General features: G+C 33.3%; 2 protein-coding genes across 2 annotated transcripts in view; one reads left to right on the top strand and one right to left on the bottom strand.

Annotated features, from left to right (window-relative positions):
• LOC123273041 (chitin synthase chs-2-like) overlaps nt 1-12,359 on the bottom strand; it is a 133,480-nt gene that overhangs the window by 103,668 nt on the left and 17,453 nt on the right. The gene's annotated exons all lie outside the window — the stretch shown is intronic.
• Nucleotides 5,164-9,774, top strand: LOC123273061. The gene is made up of 2 exons (XM_044740246.1): nt 5,164-6,000; nt 9,694-9,774. Exons 1-2 carry the CDS (start codon nt 5,274-5,276, stop codon nt 9,699-9,701), a joined length of 735 nt encoding a protein of 244 aa, XP_044596181.1. The 5' UTR covers nt 5,164-5,273; the 3' UTR covers nt 9,702-9,774.

Genomic DNA, 12,359 nt, shown 5'->3' on the forward strand with positions numbered 1-12,359 from the left:
CATGGCGTCTGGCGCCTCGTGCTTCGTGCCGGCCGGGCTTCTTCCCGCTAGCTCATGGTGCGCAGGTGCGGTAGCCATTACAAACGTGTTATTGGACGTGTTCGCGGAGAACAGTCATAGAAATGACTCTTGTTGAGTCTCGAGTCTGGTTAAGCTTTTGGTACAGTTATGAGAGTCGGGGTGACCAACTCTCTTTTGCCTTGGCGGCAAAACAGGTATAGTTATGAGAGTCGGGGTGACCAACTCTCTTTTGCCTTGGCGGCAAAACAGGTATAGTTATGAGAGTTGGGGTGACCAACTCTCTTTTGCCTTGGCGGCAAAACAAGAGGCTGCTGCTACTATTTTATCTTCACCTATTTTACCCTGAGAGAGAATTGCACCAACTGCGTAGTTAGATGCGTCGGTCGTTAAAATAAACGGTTTTGAAAAATCCGGATATTGCAGTATCGGAGCTGTACACAGTTTATCGCGTAAAGTTTCGAAAACTTCTTGGTATTCAGGAGTCCAGATAAATTTCGCGTTTTTACTTGTAAGATCCGATAATGGCTTAGCTATTTTTGCAAAATCCTTTATGAAACGCCGATAATAACCAGCAAGTCCGAGAAATTCTCTTACATGTTTGGTACTAATGGGTCTTTTGTATTCTTTAATTGCTCTAATTTTCTCGGGATCAGGTTTGACACCGTCGGCAGAAATGAGATGACCTAAGTAAATGACTTCTTTTCTTAAAAATTCGCATTTATCGGGTTGAAAAATTGGCTTTACGTAAACGTTCTGCTAATCTTTCAAATTTAGCAGTGTGCTCTTCAAGATAACGAGCATAAATAACTATATCATCTAAATAAACAAATAAGTCTACGCCTTGTAAACCACGTAAGACTAAATCCATTAATCTTTGAAATGTTGCAGGTGCATTTTTAAGTCCAAATGGCATTCTGTTAAAGTGAAAATGACCACGAGGAGTTGTAAATGCAGTTTTATGTTTATCTTTTTCATCTACTTTTATCTGATAAAAACCTGATTTTAAGTCGAAAATTGAAAAATAAATTGCACCATCTAATTGATCAAGTATATCATTAATTAGGGGTAATGGATACGCATCGCCAATAGTTATCTCATTTAATTTACGATAGTCAATTACTAGTCTGTATTTTATTCTGCCTTGAGAGTCTTTTTTCTTAGGTATGATAAATAAAGGTGAATTGTATGGAGAGGTAGATGGTTCGATAACATCCATTGACAGAAGTTCAGTAATTTGTCTTTTGATTTCCTCTCTATGTGAAGGAGGGTGCCTATATTGTCTAGTGTTTACTGGAATATCGTTTTTAGTAGGTATGGTATGTGAAGCTACTGATGTTGCTTGCAAATTTTCTCCCTGAATGCTAAAGAGGTCAGCATATTTTTCAATTAATGAAATTATTTTTTTACGCTCTTCGCCATTCAAATGTTCAAAACGCAAGAGACTTAATACAATATCAACGCGATTTTCCCGGGCCCTGGTACTTTTATTACCTTGTTGATCTGTTTCATCTTGCGATAAGGAAGTGCTACCTTCTTCACTCGTTTCAAAAAGATACAAGGAGATTATTGGCACTTTTACTTTGACACTTTTACTAAGAGTATTTATTGCATACAAATGAGCTATACCATTACGATTACTAACTATTGCTTCACCAGCAAAAGTACCGTCACCTAAATCTATACGAGGCACGTATCCTTCATTAAGATTGTTATCTACTCGAACAAAAATTGCTGTTTTTGTTCGAGGTTTTAAGACAAAATACTGTCCTTCTGTTAATGAGATTTCTAAGTTATTTAATTTTGTGAATGTTACTGTATTTTGAACCAAATCGATTATGCTGCCTTGTTCGCGTAAAAATTCCATACCGATTATGCCTGTGTAATCTAAGGGAAAGTCATCTGAGATTACATGAAAATATGTGTTTTTATTAAAAATTTAAATTTGTATTTTACCGAGTGTAATTGCTTCTGAAACTCCGTTTAAATTGTAACAAAATAAATCATTGATTACATTTTTATTTTTGACTTCGCTATATTTGATTAAGTTTAAATTACACCCAGTATCTAATAAAATTTTTCCATAACTTGAAATTATATCTTTTGATTTGATCATAATGGATGTAGGCTTGTAATCTGATGACATTGCGCCTACGAAATATGTTTTTGAAGGTTTTCTTATTTTTAATTCTGGTTCCGGCACTCCTGGGGCAACTCGTTTCCCCCTGATGTGCCTGGAGGAGGAAACGTTTGTCCGTTTCCCTGGTTTGCTTGTGCCGCTTGAAGTCCAGCTTGTTTACCTAGGTCAAAACTTCTCTTACGACAAGCTTTTTCTACGTGCCCGAAATTTTTACAGTTATTACATTGCGTTTGTCTACCATTTCTATTATTATTATTTTTATGGTAATTACCGTTGGAGTTAGAATTGTTTTTATTATTATTTCTGTTGTAGTTATTTGTTGGAAGTAACGCCTAACCGTCTTACCCCATGAGTAGTGGGGAGGTCATGTGATGTCATGATCCCTGCTTGAGATGAGATTTGAAAACTGTACCACCACTTACTTCCGATTGAGTTTTGGTAACGTGCGGATGCACATATTAATAAATACTCTTAACTATTAATTGGTAGTGTTTATTTAAAAGGCCCTACCTAATTCTAACAGGTTATGAGCCGTACACGTGTCCACTGCGCAAAATTAATAAATTAAAACTTTCAAAATTTTAAGCAATAAATAATTATTACGTTTAATAAGAAACTTTGAAGTTCTCGAGAACATAAGTGACTAACGTGAGGTGAATTGTTTAAGTGAACTGAAGTGAATAATCAAGATTTGAAGTTTTGAACAATTCAAGTTTTGAAAAATTGCAGAAATGTCAGAAGAAGCATCTTCTGTTGGAAAGTTTGACCATGACAACGGTCAACGTAAGTAATATGAAAGAAAATTTTTATATTTGAGATGTGTCAGAATATTTAAGAGATGAGCATGAATTTTTGAGAAGCGAAAAATACGTACGTAATTTTAAAATTTAAAATTAATAAATTTGGCAGAATTTTTATTTGTTAACCAGGAAGGAATATTGTAATATTCCTTGCCTGTTAAAATGTTCATGTTACATATTGTATATAGAAGTGTTGAAACCAAGTTTTATTACTTTTGAGACTATGTAACCTGAAACGTTACACATGGGGCCAAGCACACATGGTAACAGCATCGAACAATCGTTGGGTTGTTGGATATTTTGAAAACACTGAGATGCGCCTTTGTTACTCAATGTTTACTTTGAGAAAAATATTGAGAGTGACTTCATACGTTTATACGTTTATGAAGATTAAAACTGGTTTAAATAGAAATTTAAACCAACGTTTAAATATTTAACTTGTATCCAAATGAAGCGGTTTATTTATCAGATTAAATTCTGAAAAGTTAAATTGATTTAACGAAATTTTATACTTATGTATAAATATAAATTAAAGTTGTATAGAGTTACAATTTTAAATAGTGTGCACACAAATAAATAAAAATATTAATAGCTATATATTTATCTGCAGAAATTGGAGACGAGGAATTATTTAAAAAATTCTTGGAAAGATACAGAAAAGTTTTTCAATTTGAACAAAACCATCCTGGAGAGGAAATATCACTAAGTATTAGTGGTGAGAGAGTGTTATTTCATCTTGAGACGCGTGAGGTACCTTATCAAGCAGGTTGGTTGAAAATCATAAATTTTATGTACATAAAAATATTGAGAATTAATCCAATTATTTGGATTTTCTCACTTAAGGTCATCTAATTCAAAATTAATTTTTGACAACAATGAATAATAATTAACTTGTATGTTCAAAAATAAATACAAGGTTTTACTTTGTGATTCATGCTTAGTGATGGATGCTGTGCATTCATTTACTTCTTGAATTACTGAAGTGGTTGTATGTATGATCTTGTGTTCGGATTATATATATTACTGCTTGCTTTAACCTGGCCATACTTGTTGTTCAGTCAACCAGGCTTAAGGCATAACTCCTGGTATAAGAATATTATTAATTAAAAATTAATTCGTTTAACAGATAAAAGCAATATGAACGAGGACGAGTGGAGAGCCGCTATTAAGTGGATTGAGAAACAAGAAGGAGATGGTCCTTGGGTAGTCTCACCAGGAGATGATGACCAAAAATCTGTGTCTCAGGAAGATGAGGAGACATTATCAAGAGATGCGATTGAGAGTGGAGATGAGGCCGAGAGAGAGAGAGATGCGAGAAAAAGAGATGTGACAAGAAAAGTACTCTGTTAAACAAAACAGACTTATCCCAAGGAGGTAAATCTTTACCATCAATTAAATTTATAGAATCAGTTAATCTTAATTATAAAATTAAATCAAAACATTTTTCCGTTTCTAATATAGTTGCAAAAAATAATGAAATTGAAGCAGTACGTGCTACTGCTTCACAAATTGTGGAGAGTAACACTGGTAAAGACGAAGTGTTATCTCTGGTGAGACAATTTTGCGAATCCTCTACCAATATGATGAAGCAGTGCCAGGAATCTCTGTTAGGTGCTCAGGCAGCTGTTGCTAAAATAGAAAAAATTCAAGGTTTGATTATTGATGAGTTCAATAAACAAAAAGATGTTTTTGTTAAACAAACAAAAACCCTTGAAGACAAAAATAATGAGATCCGTAAGCAAATAAAAGATGTGAATAATGAATGCAGTAAAATGCATGAGCATTATCAAAAATTAGTTGATAGAGATGAGAGCACATCGAACGGTGGTACTTCTAGTAGTGGTCTTGGAGAATTGAAAAATCAAGTTTCTAAGTTAGTACAACAAGAGTTTAAAAAGTTAAAAGTAGATAGAAGTGTTAGCGAATTTCAAAATTCTGACAGTTTAGCAAATAAAATTAAAGAAACATTAAAAGTAGAAATTATTAGTAAAGATGGGGGTATGAAACGAGATTATAAACTTACACCAAATACAAAGTTTGAACATTTTTATGATCTTTTTACATCGGAATTAAGAGCTCATGAATTACTGTATGTAATTGATCCGACTAGCGCTCCGCGTAGAGATCTTGAGACTGATATTATTGAAAAACATAAATTCAAAGTTTGAGACATTTTAATTAATCATTTAGATCATAAGTATCATTCTCAAGTTATTGGAATAAAAGATCCGGTAGAACTCTTAAATACAATTAAAGACCTTAAGAAAACTGAAAGTAATAATTCTTCAAGTACACTCAGAAGACTATTACATAATATGCAATATTATCCAAATAAAGAAAAAGCTTCAGATTTTATTGAAAAATTTGAAGATGTCGTTAGAAATTACGGAAATTTGTCTGGTATTAAGCCACTGTCAGAACTTAAAAAGAAAGACGCCTTTTATAGTGCTATTATGACCACCGTTCCTGATGTTCAATCAGTTGAATTCATGACAATGTCTTCGACTGGTCAAGGGCTTAGTTATGAAAAATTAAAACTTTTCATATTACAAGCAGAAGCTAATAAAAACCATGCAACAGCGTCTGAGACTACAGGAACTGTAATGCAAGCTCATCAAGGACGTGATTGCTTGGACAGATGTTATGAGTGTGATGATCTGGGTCATATAGCAATTCATTGTCCATGGAGAGGGACAGGACTGAAAAAATGTTATGGGTGTGGGCAAGTGACCAACCATAAAGCAGCTGACTGTCCCTTGAAGAAAACAAAACAATCACATGGTGAGAGAGGTAGAGGGTGTAGCCGTGGTTTCGCCAGAGGACGTTTTAACGCTATGAGAAGGTCGAAAGCTTTCCAAAATACTGGAAAACAAAATTGGAAACGGAAGAATAATAATGAGAGAGGCGGAGATGCGAAAAGATTTAAATCCAATCGAGGAAGAGGAGGTTATAAAAATTTCCGAAACAATGATAAGAGGATTCCACAGAAGTCAAAGGAGAAAGACGTAGGTGCGAATTTCACTGAAACTAAACAAGATAAAGGTAAGATATCTTTTGAGAATCTTTCAACTAATCATAGTCAGTATTATTTACAACAGTCCGATCTTGATGATAACAGTTGCAAATTTAAAGATGTTTCTGAACAAAGTAAAATATTTACAAAATTCCTTGCTGATTCGGGTGCAACAGAACATTTAACTAATAGTAAAATAATATTTAAATTCTTTGATGGATCAGATCACGGTAAAATTAGATGCGCTAATAAAAACGAATCCGCAGATTTGAGAACGGAGGGAGCGGGTAAAGTCGAGTTCTTATTAAATAATAATAAATCGATCGAAATAGAAAATGTTATATATGCAGAAGCTTTGTCCGAAAATTTATTATCACTTAGAAAATTTGCGGAAATGGGATTTAGTATTTATCTAGACAGTAAAGAAATTGACATTTTTGATCCTGTTTCAAATGAATCATTTATTACTGGAGTTTATAACAAACCTTATTGGATAATAGAATTTGAAATTAATAATAGTCAGAGTAATGATGAGAATAGCTTTATAAGTAGAAAAATAATTGCAAATCTAACTTCAGATAGATCGGATGGTTGTAATGAAATAAGATATAAAACGAGGAGTGTGACTGCTAAAGAAATTTTAGAGAAGAGTGAAAATTCAAACGCAGTCGAACAGGTACGAGATGAGGTTAAAAACGATATTGATTCTAGTGGTGATAATGAATGTAATGATAATGAAAGAGATGAGTTACTAGTAGAAAAGTTACATGTAGATAATAATGACTTAGTTGTAGAAGCTGAAAAAGTAAAATCCGTAGTAGAGAGTGAAAATAAATTTGTTTATGAAAATTCAAACTTTGACACGTCTATCTAGGATAGAAAATTTCATGATATAGATGAATTACCTATTGTTGAATTATCAGAGAAAGAGTCTCCATTCGATGAAAATTACAAAAGTTTTGCTAAAAATAAAAAAGCTATGCTTTGGCATGTAAGGTTGGGTCATGCGTCTATTAGTTATTTAAAAGCTCTTCAGAGTAAATTTCCAGAAAATGCAAATCTTAGAACCGCGATTTTCGATGATACTATTTTAGATTGCGAAGTATGTATGATTGCGAAATTCAATAAAAAACCATTCAACTCAACGCGTCGACGGGCAACTGAACCTCTTCAAATAATTCATTCTGATTCTATGGGGCCTATAAGTCCAATATCTCATCCAAAAGGATATAAATTCATTTCAGTTTTTGTAGATGATTATTCTAGACTAGCAATGGCATATCCAATGAAAGCAAAAAGTGAAACGGGTCACTGTTTTGAGGCGTTTGTAGGAAGCGCAAGAAATTTGTTAGGTAGAGACGCGAAAGTATGCTATCTACGTACAGATCAGGGTACTGAGTATACAGGGGGATACACGCTCGAGGTGTTAAAAACTCTAGGGGCAGAACAACAATTAGCAAGTCCTGATACACCTGAACACAACGGGGTAGCCGAAAGGTTCAATCAAACGATACAGAAGAAAGTAAGAGCCTACATGTATGATGCGAAATTACCTGAAAATATGTGGGATCTTGCTTTAAGTGCTGCTGTATATACTTACAACCGAACACCTCACAAGTCTAACGATATGATAACACCTTTACAAAGGTTTGCACCGAATCACAATTTTGACATTAATCAATTGAGACGTTTTGGTTGCGTAGCATATATTAAAGTACAAAGAAAAACTTCGTTTTAATGAAAAACTGGTGTATGGTGATAAGTATGATAAAAATGGTGTGAAAGATTGGCCGGTTGAAAAATTATCAGTTAATAAAGAAAAGTGGTTTGTTGAATTTAATAAAGATGAGTTAGAATTTTTAAAACTGGAGGGAGAGACGAAAAGAAAGAGAGGACGACCAAAGAAACAGCAAAATAGTTTAACAGATGCGAAAATTAATAACGGGAACTCAATTAAAGATAATAGTTTTTCGGAAATAATTGATGTAAACGATAAAATTGATGCTAACCTAGTTTTTGGCGAGAGAATAGATTGTGAGACGAGTGAAATCCAGGATAAAATTTGTCATGCAATGTTAGCGGGTATTCAACAAGATCCAATATCTTTTAAAGATGCTATGGAATCAAAAGAATGGGAATTTTGGCAAAATGCTGTGAGAGATGAGCTTAATTCTATGAATAAAAATAGTGTGTGGACATTAGTTGACCGACCTATTAAAATGAAAAACGGTAAAAGATTAAATATCATAGACTCTAGGTGGGTTTTCAAAAAGAAAATTGAAAATGACAATCAAATTAAATACAAAGCGCGATTAGTGATTCGAGGTTTTAAAGACAATAATAATTATGATCTCAGAGAAACATATGCCCCTGTATCTCGATTGCCCTTGATTAGATCTGCTTTTGCTATAATTAATAAATATGATTTAGAGACTTGTTATCTTGATGTAAAAACTGCATTTTTAAATGGCATTATAGATGAGGAAATTTATATGGAAATCCCAGAAGGTGTGAATGTTACACAAGAAATTAGGGATACTATGGTGTGTAAATTAGAACGAGCTCTGTATGGTTTATGGATTAGTTCTAAAAAATGGAATGAGAGATTTACTGATGTGGCATTGAGTGTAGGATTAAAAAATCATGAAATTGAGCCATGTTTATTTATTTGGAGTGAAAACGGAAAGATTCTTATTTTAATACTATACGTTGATGATATTATCTTAGCTTCTAACGACAAATCTAAAATGGTTGAGGTAAAATTAAAACTTAAAAAGGAATTTGAGATGAGTGATTTGGGTGAACCAAAAGAATTTCTGGGAATTTCAATACATCGAGATAGACAAAGTCGAGAAATCATTCTTAGTCAAGAAAAGTATATAAGTAGAATCTTAGGAAAATTTAATTTTAGTGATATGAGTCCACAGAGAACGCCTATGGTTACCACTCAGGTAATTAATAGAGAAAGAAAGTTGAGAGAAGAAAATATAAATGATGATGTGTTAATTACTACTGAAACAATTAAAAATGTTCCTTACAGAGAAGCGATCGGTAGTTTGCTATACTTGGCCGGGGCAACTTGGCCAGATATATCTTATGCAGTTAATGTATTAAGTAGACATCAAATTAATCCAACTGAAAGCGATTGGCGTATGGTTGAAAGAGTGTTCAGATATCTGAAAGGAACCAGAACCTTAGGATTAAGGTACACTGGTGAGCGAAATGATATACAAGCATATTCTGATGCGAGCTTAGCAGATTGTAAAGGATCTCAAACAACTTGTGGGTATGTCATAAAATTGTTTGGTGATACAATTACTTGGCGGACTCATAAACAACCATATGTAGCACTGTCTACATGTCAAGCAGAGTATGTAGCAATGAGTGAGGCGTGTCAGGAATTGAAGCTATAAGTAATTCACTTAAGTTAATTTTGGACAGAGTATTTTATCCCATAAAATTGTGGTGTGACAATAAAGCTGCCGCGTCGTGTGCGAAAACTAGTGGGGGTAATAAATTAAGACATATGACAGAGATACGAGAACATTATGTAAAAGAATGTGTAGCGCGAAATTTTGTTGATGTTGAATGGATCCCGTCAAAGAATCAGATTGCTGATATATTCACAAAACCTCTTGCGTTTGACCTACATAAATATTTGACTGATAAATTAATGAATGCTAAAATATATCAATGTTAAGTTATTAACTATTCTGTTTCAGGAAAATAAACTCAAAGACTCACCGGATAGCCATTGTATTATTCCGCCTTAATAATATTAATTGAATAATTATTATCATTATGAGTAGCCGGAGATATGTAACTTTTATATATTTAGAAAATCTATGTATTTTATATGAATCATTGTAAAATGGTGAAAGATGGCTAGACGGGAGGGAGTGTTGGAAGTAACGCCTAACCGTCTTACCCCATGAGTAGTGGGGAGGTCATGTGATGTCATGATCCCTGCTTGAGATGAAATTTGAGAACTGTACCACCACTTACTTCCGATTGAGTTTTGGTAACGTGCGGATGCACATATTAATAAATACTCTTAACTATTAATTGGTATTGTTTATTTAAAAGGCCCTACCTAATTCTAACATTATTATTGTTATTATTATTGTTACCGTTATTTTTAGAATTTTCGTTCTTTAAGTATCTACAATTTTCCCTATTATGATTATTTTGTATGGCGTGACAGTCTGTATTGTTAAGTGTTTTAAACATGTTATTTATTTTACTCATTGATTCTAATGTCTGTTCTGTATCTGATGCTGCTTTAGCAGCAGTCTGAAGGTCTACGTACTCTGCTTGACGCAGGTATATTGCTATCTGTGGGAATAATCCGGCTAAAAATGTTTGAATTGCCATTTCTGAAGCTAATACTTTCTTTTCATTTTTATTTATGCCTGCTGAATCGTCTATTTCTGCTAATGTTTTTCTTAAATGTTCATCTAAAATGAAAATCCATAACGCGTTCGTTCGGTTTTTGTTTAAATTGATTAAATATGTTTAGCCAAACAGAAACTTGTTTGCTACGTCGATAATTTAAATTTAGGAATGTAATTAATTGATCTACTGTATTTATTTCTGCATTTAGTAGTCTAACTAAAGGTCCGCCTTTACATTTTGAAATTAATAATCTAACTAATACTTTTTCATCTACTTCGCGAATATAGGCTTTCGCATCTGTACATACTTTTGTGAATGATTCTACTGGAATTGTAGATCCGTCAAATTCGGGAATGGTTTTAAGGAAATAATCGAATTTATTTAAATTTGGGGTACCGTTATTTTGAAAAATTTGAGGATTAGGTATTTGTGCGTTTAAATTATTTTGAAAAGTTCTTAAACTATCATTAATTAATTGTTGACAATTTCTTTCAAAATTATTTTTCTTTTCTTCTCTTTCTGTTAATAATTCTTGAATTTGTTGTTCAAGGGTCTGTATTTTACCCGTTGTTTCTGCTATAGTTGTTTCCATAGCTTCGGTATCGTTAGTCATTTTGAAAATTTAAAAAAAAAAAAATTTTACGAGGGGAGAGAGAAAAAGAAAAAAAAGACATTTCGAACGATAACGAATAAAAAAAATTTTAAATAACAATTTTGTTTTTGATTTTTGACCAGAAACAAATATTCAGAAAAATAAATGACTTACTACTTAGAAGTAATTATCTATTGAAGTTCTCGTCTATGGTCGGGCTGATGGTTGTCGGCTTATCTTCTGTGTCCTCGGACGTTGGCTGTTGTCGATGTTGTCCTAGGTCAAGGCTGCACTGCGATGTTGACGGCTTCTTCTTGATGTTTTATTTATGTTCGATGTATTTTGTTGAATTTTTATGTTATTTTATCGTTTTTATATATTTGCGATAAAAAAAATTTGTTAATTAATTAAAAAAAAATTTTGTTAATTAATTTTTCTTTAAATTTTTTTAATTTTTAATTTTGAACTGCTCTTCTTTTTAATTCCAAAAAAAAGTTTTGCGTTTATGGAATCAAACCACTATTTAATTAATTTTTGAATTAAGTGTGTTTAAAAAAAAATTTTTCTATTTTCGAGTCTTTTTATAAGCACTTGTTCTCACTTTTTGTAGATTACTCACTCATTTGAAAAAAAAAATTTTTCTGATTTTTATGGCGTGTTCGATGGAGATCTCTGGATGATGTTGAGTTGATTTTTCCGCAAAGGAAAAAAATTTTTTCGCCAATTTCTTCGGAGCGTGTTCGAATCCGTCCGCTGCCACCAATTTATTTATATTATTAGTTGTTACGTCCCAGTTACCTCACGGGTTTGTAAGTAACCAGTAAAACAGCTGGAGATAAAGATGTTACGACCTCCAGAGTCGTAAGTCGAGGTTCTCGAATTAACTCCGAAATAACTAACTTCGATGAATTTAATTAACAAATGAATTTATTTAACTATTTAAAATACACTTGGAAATTGTACGGTTTGACAACTGCCGTGAAGTACGTAGTGGTATTAGATTTAATAGTCTCTCGACAAGAATTAATTATCAAGAGTCTTAAGTTCGTAACTTTAAGATCAAGAAGAGCCCCGAACTACCCGTGCACCCTCATTATATCACCTCGTCCAAGGGCCGCGCCGTAGGAAGAGTAGGGTGGCGTATCGGGCCCCGAATATCCTGTTCTCCTGAGTTGATGTGCGTGGCATTTCCGAGGCCCACTCGGATGACGCGCGCTGACTCAACTCTAGAGTCCAGGACACGCAAGCGTTCGTTATCGTTTGTTTATTTAGAACATTAGTTTATTTAGAACGCTAGTTGTCTTACAATGAATCATTCTAGTTTTTCCATTAACATTCTTCGAGAGAAAATGTTAATGTGAACTTAAAAATATTCTGTTTACTCAGGTATTGGCTGAGTTT

This window comes from Cotesia glomerata, linkage group LG10 (genome assembly GCF_020080835.1).
Source record: "Cotesia glomerata isolate CgM1 linkage group LG10, MPM_Cglom_v2.3, whole genome shotgun sequence".
NCBI lineage: Eukaryota > Metazoa > Arthropoda > Insecta > Hymenoptera > Braconidae > Cotesia > Cotesia glomerata.

Bases quoted from the DNA above. Each gene is read 5' to 3' on its own strand.
- LOC123273061 (XM_044740246.1), top strand. From the start codon at position 5,274: ATGCAATATTATCCAAATAAAGAAAAAGCTTCAGATTTTATTGAAAAA.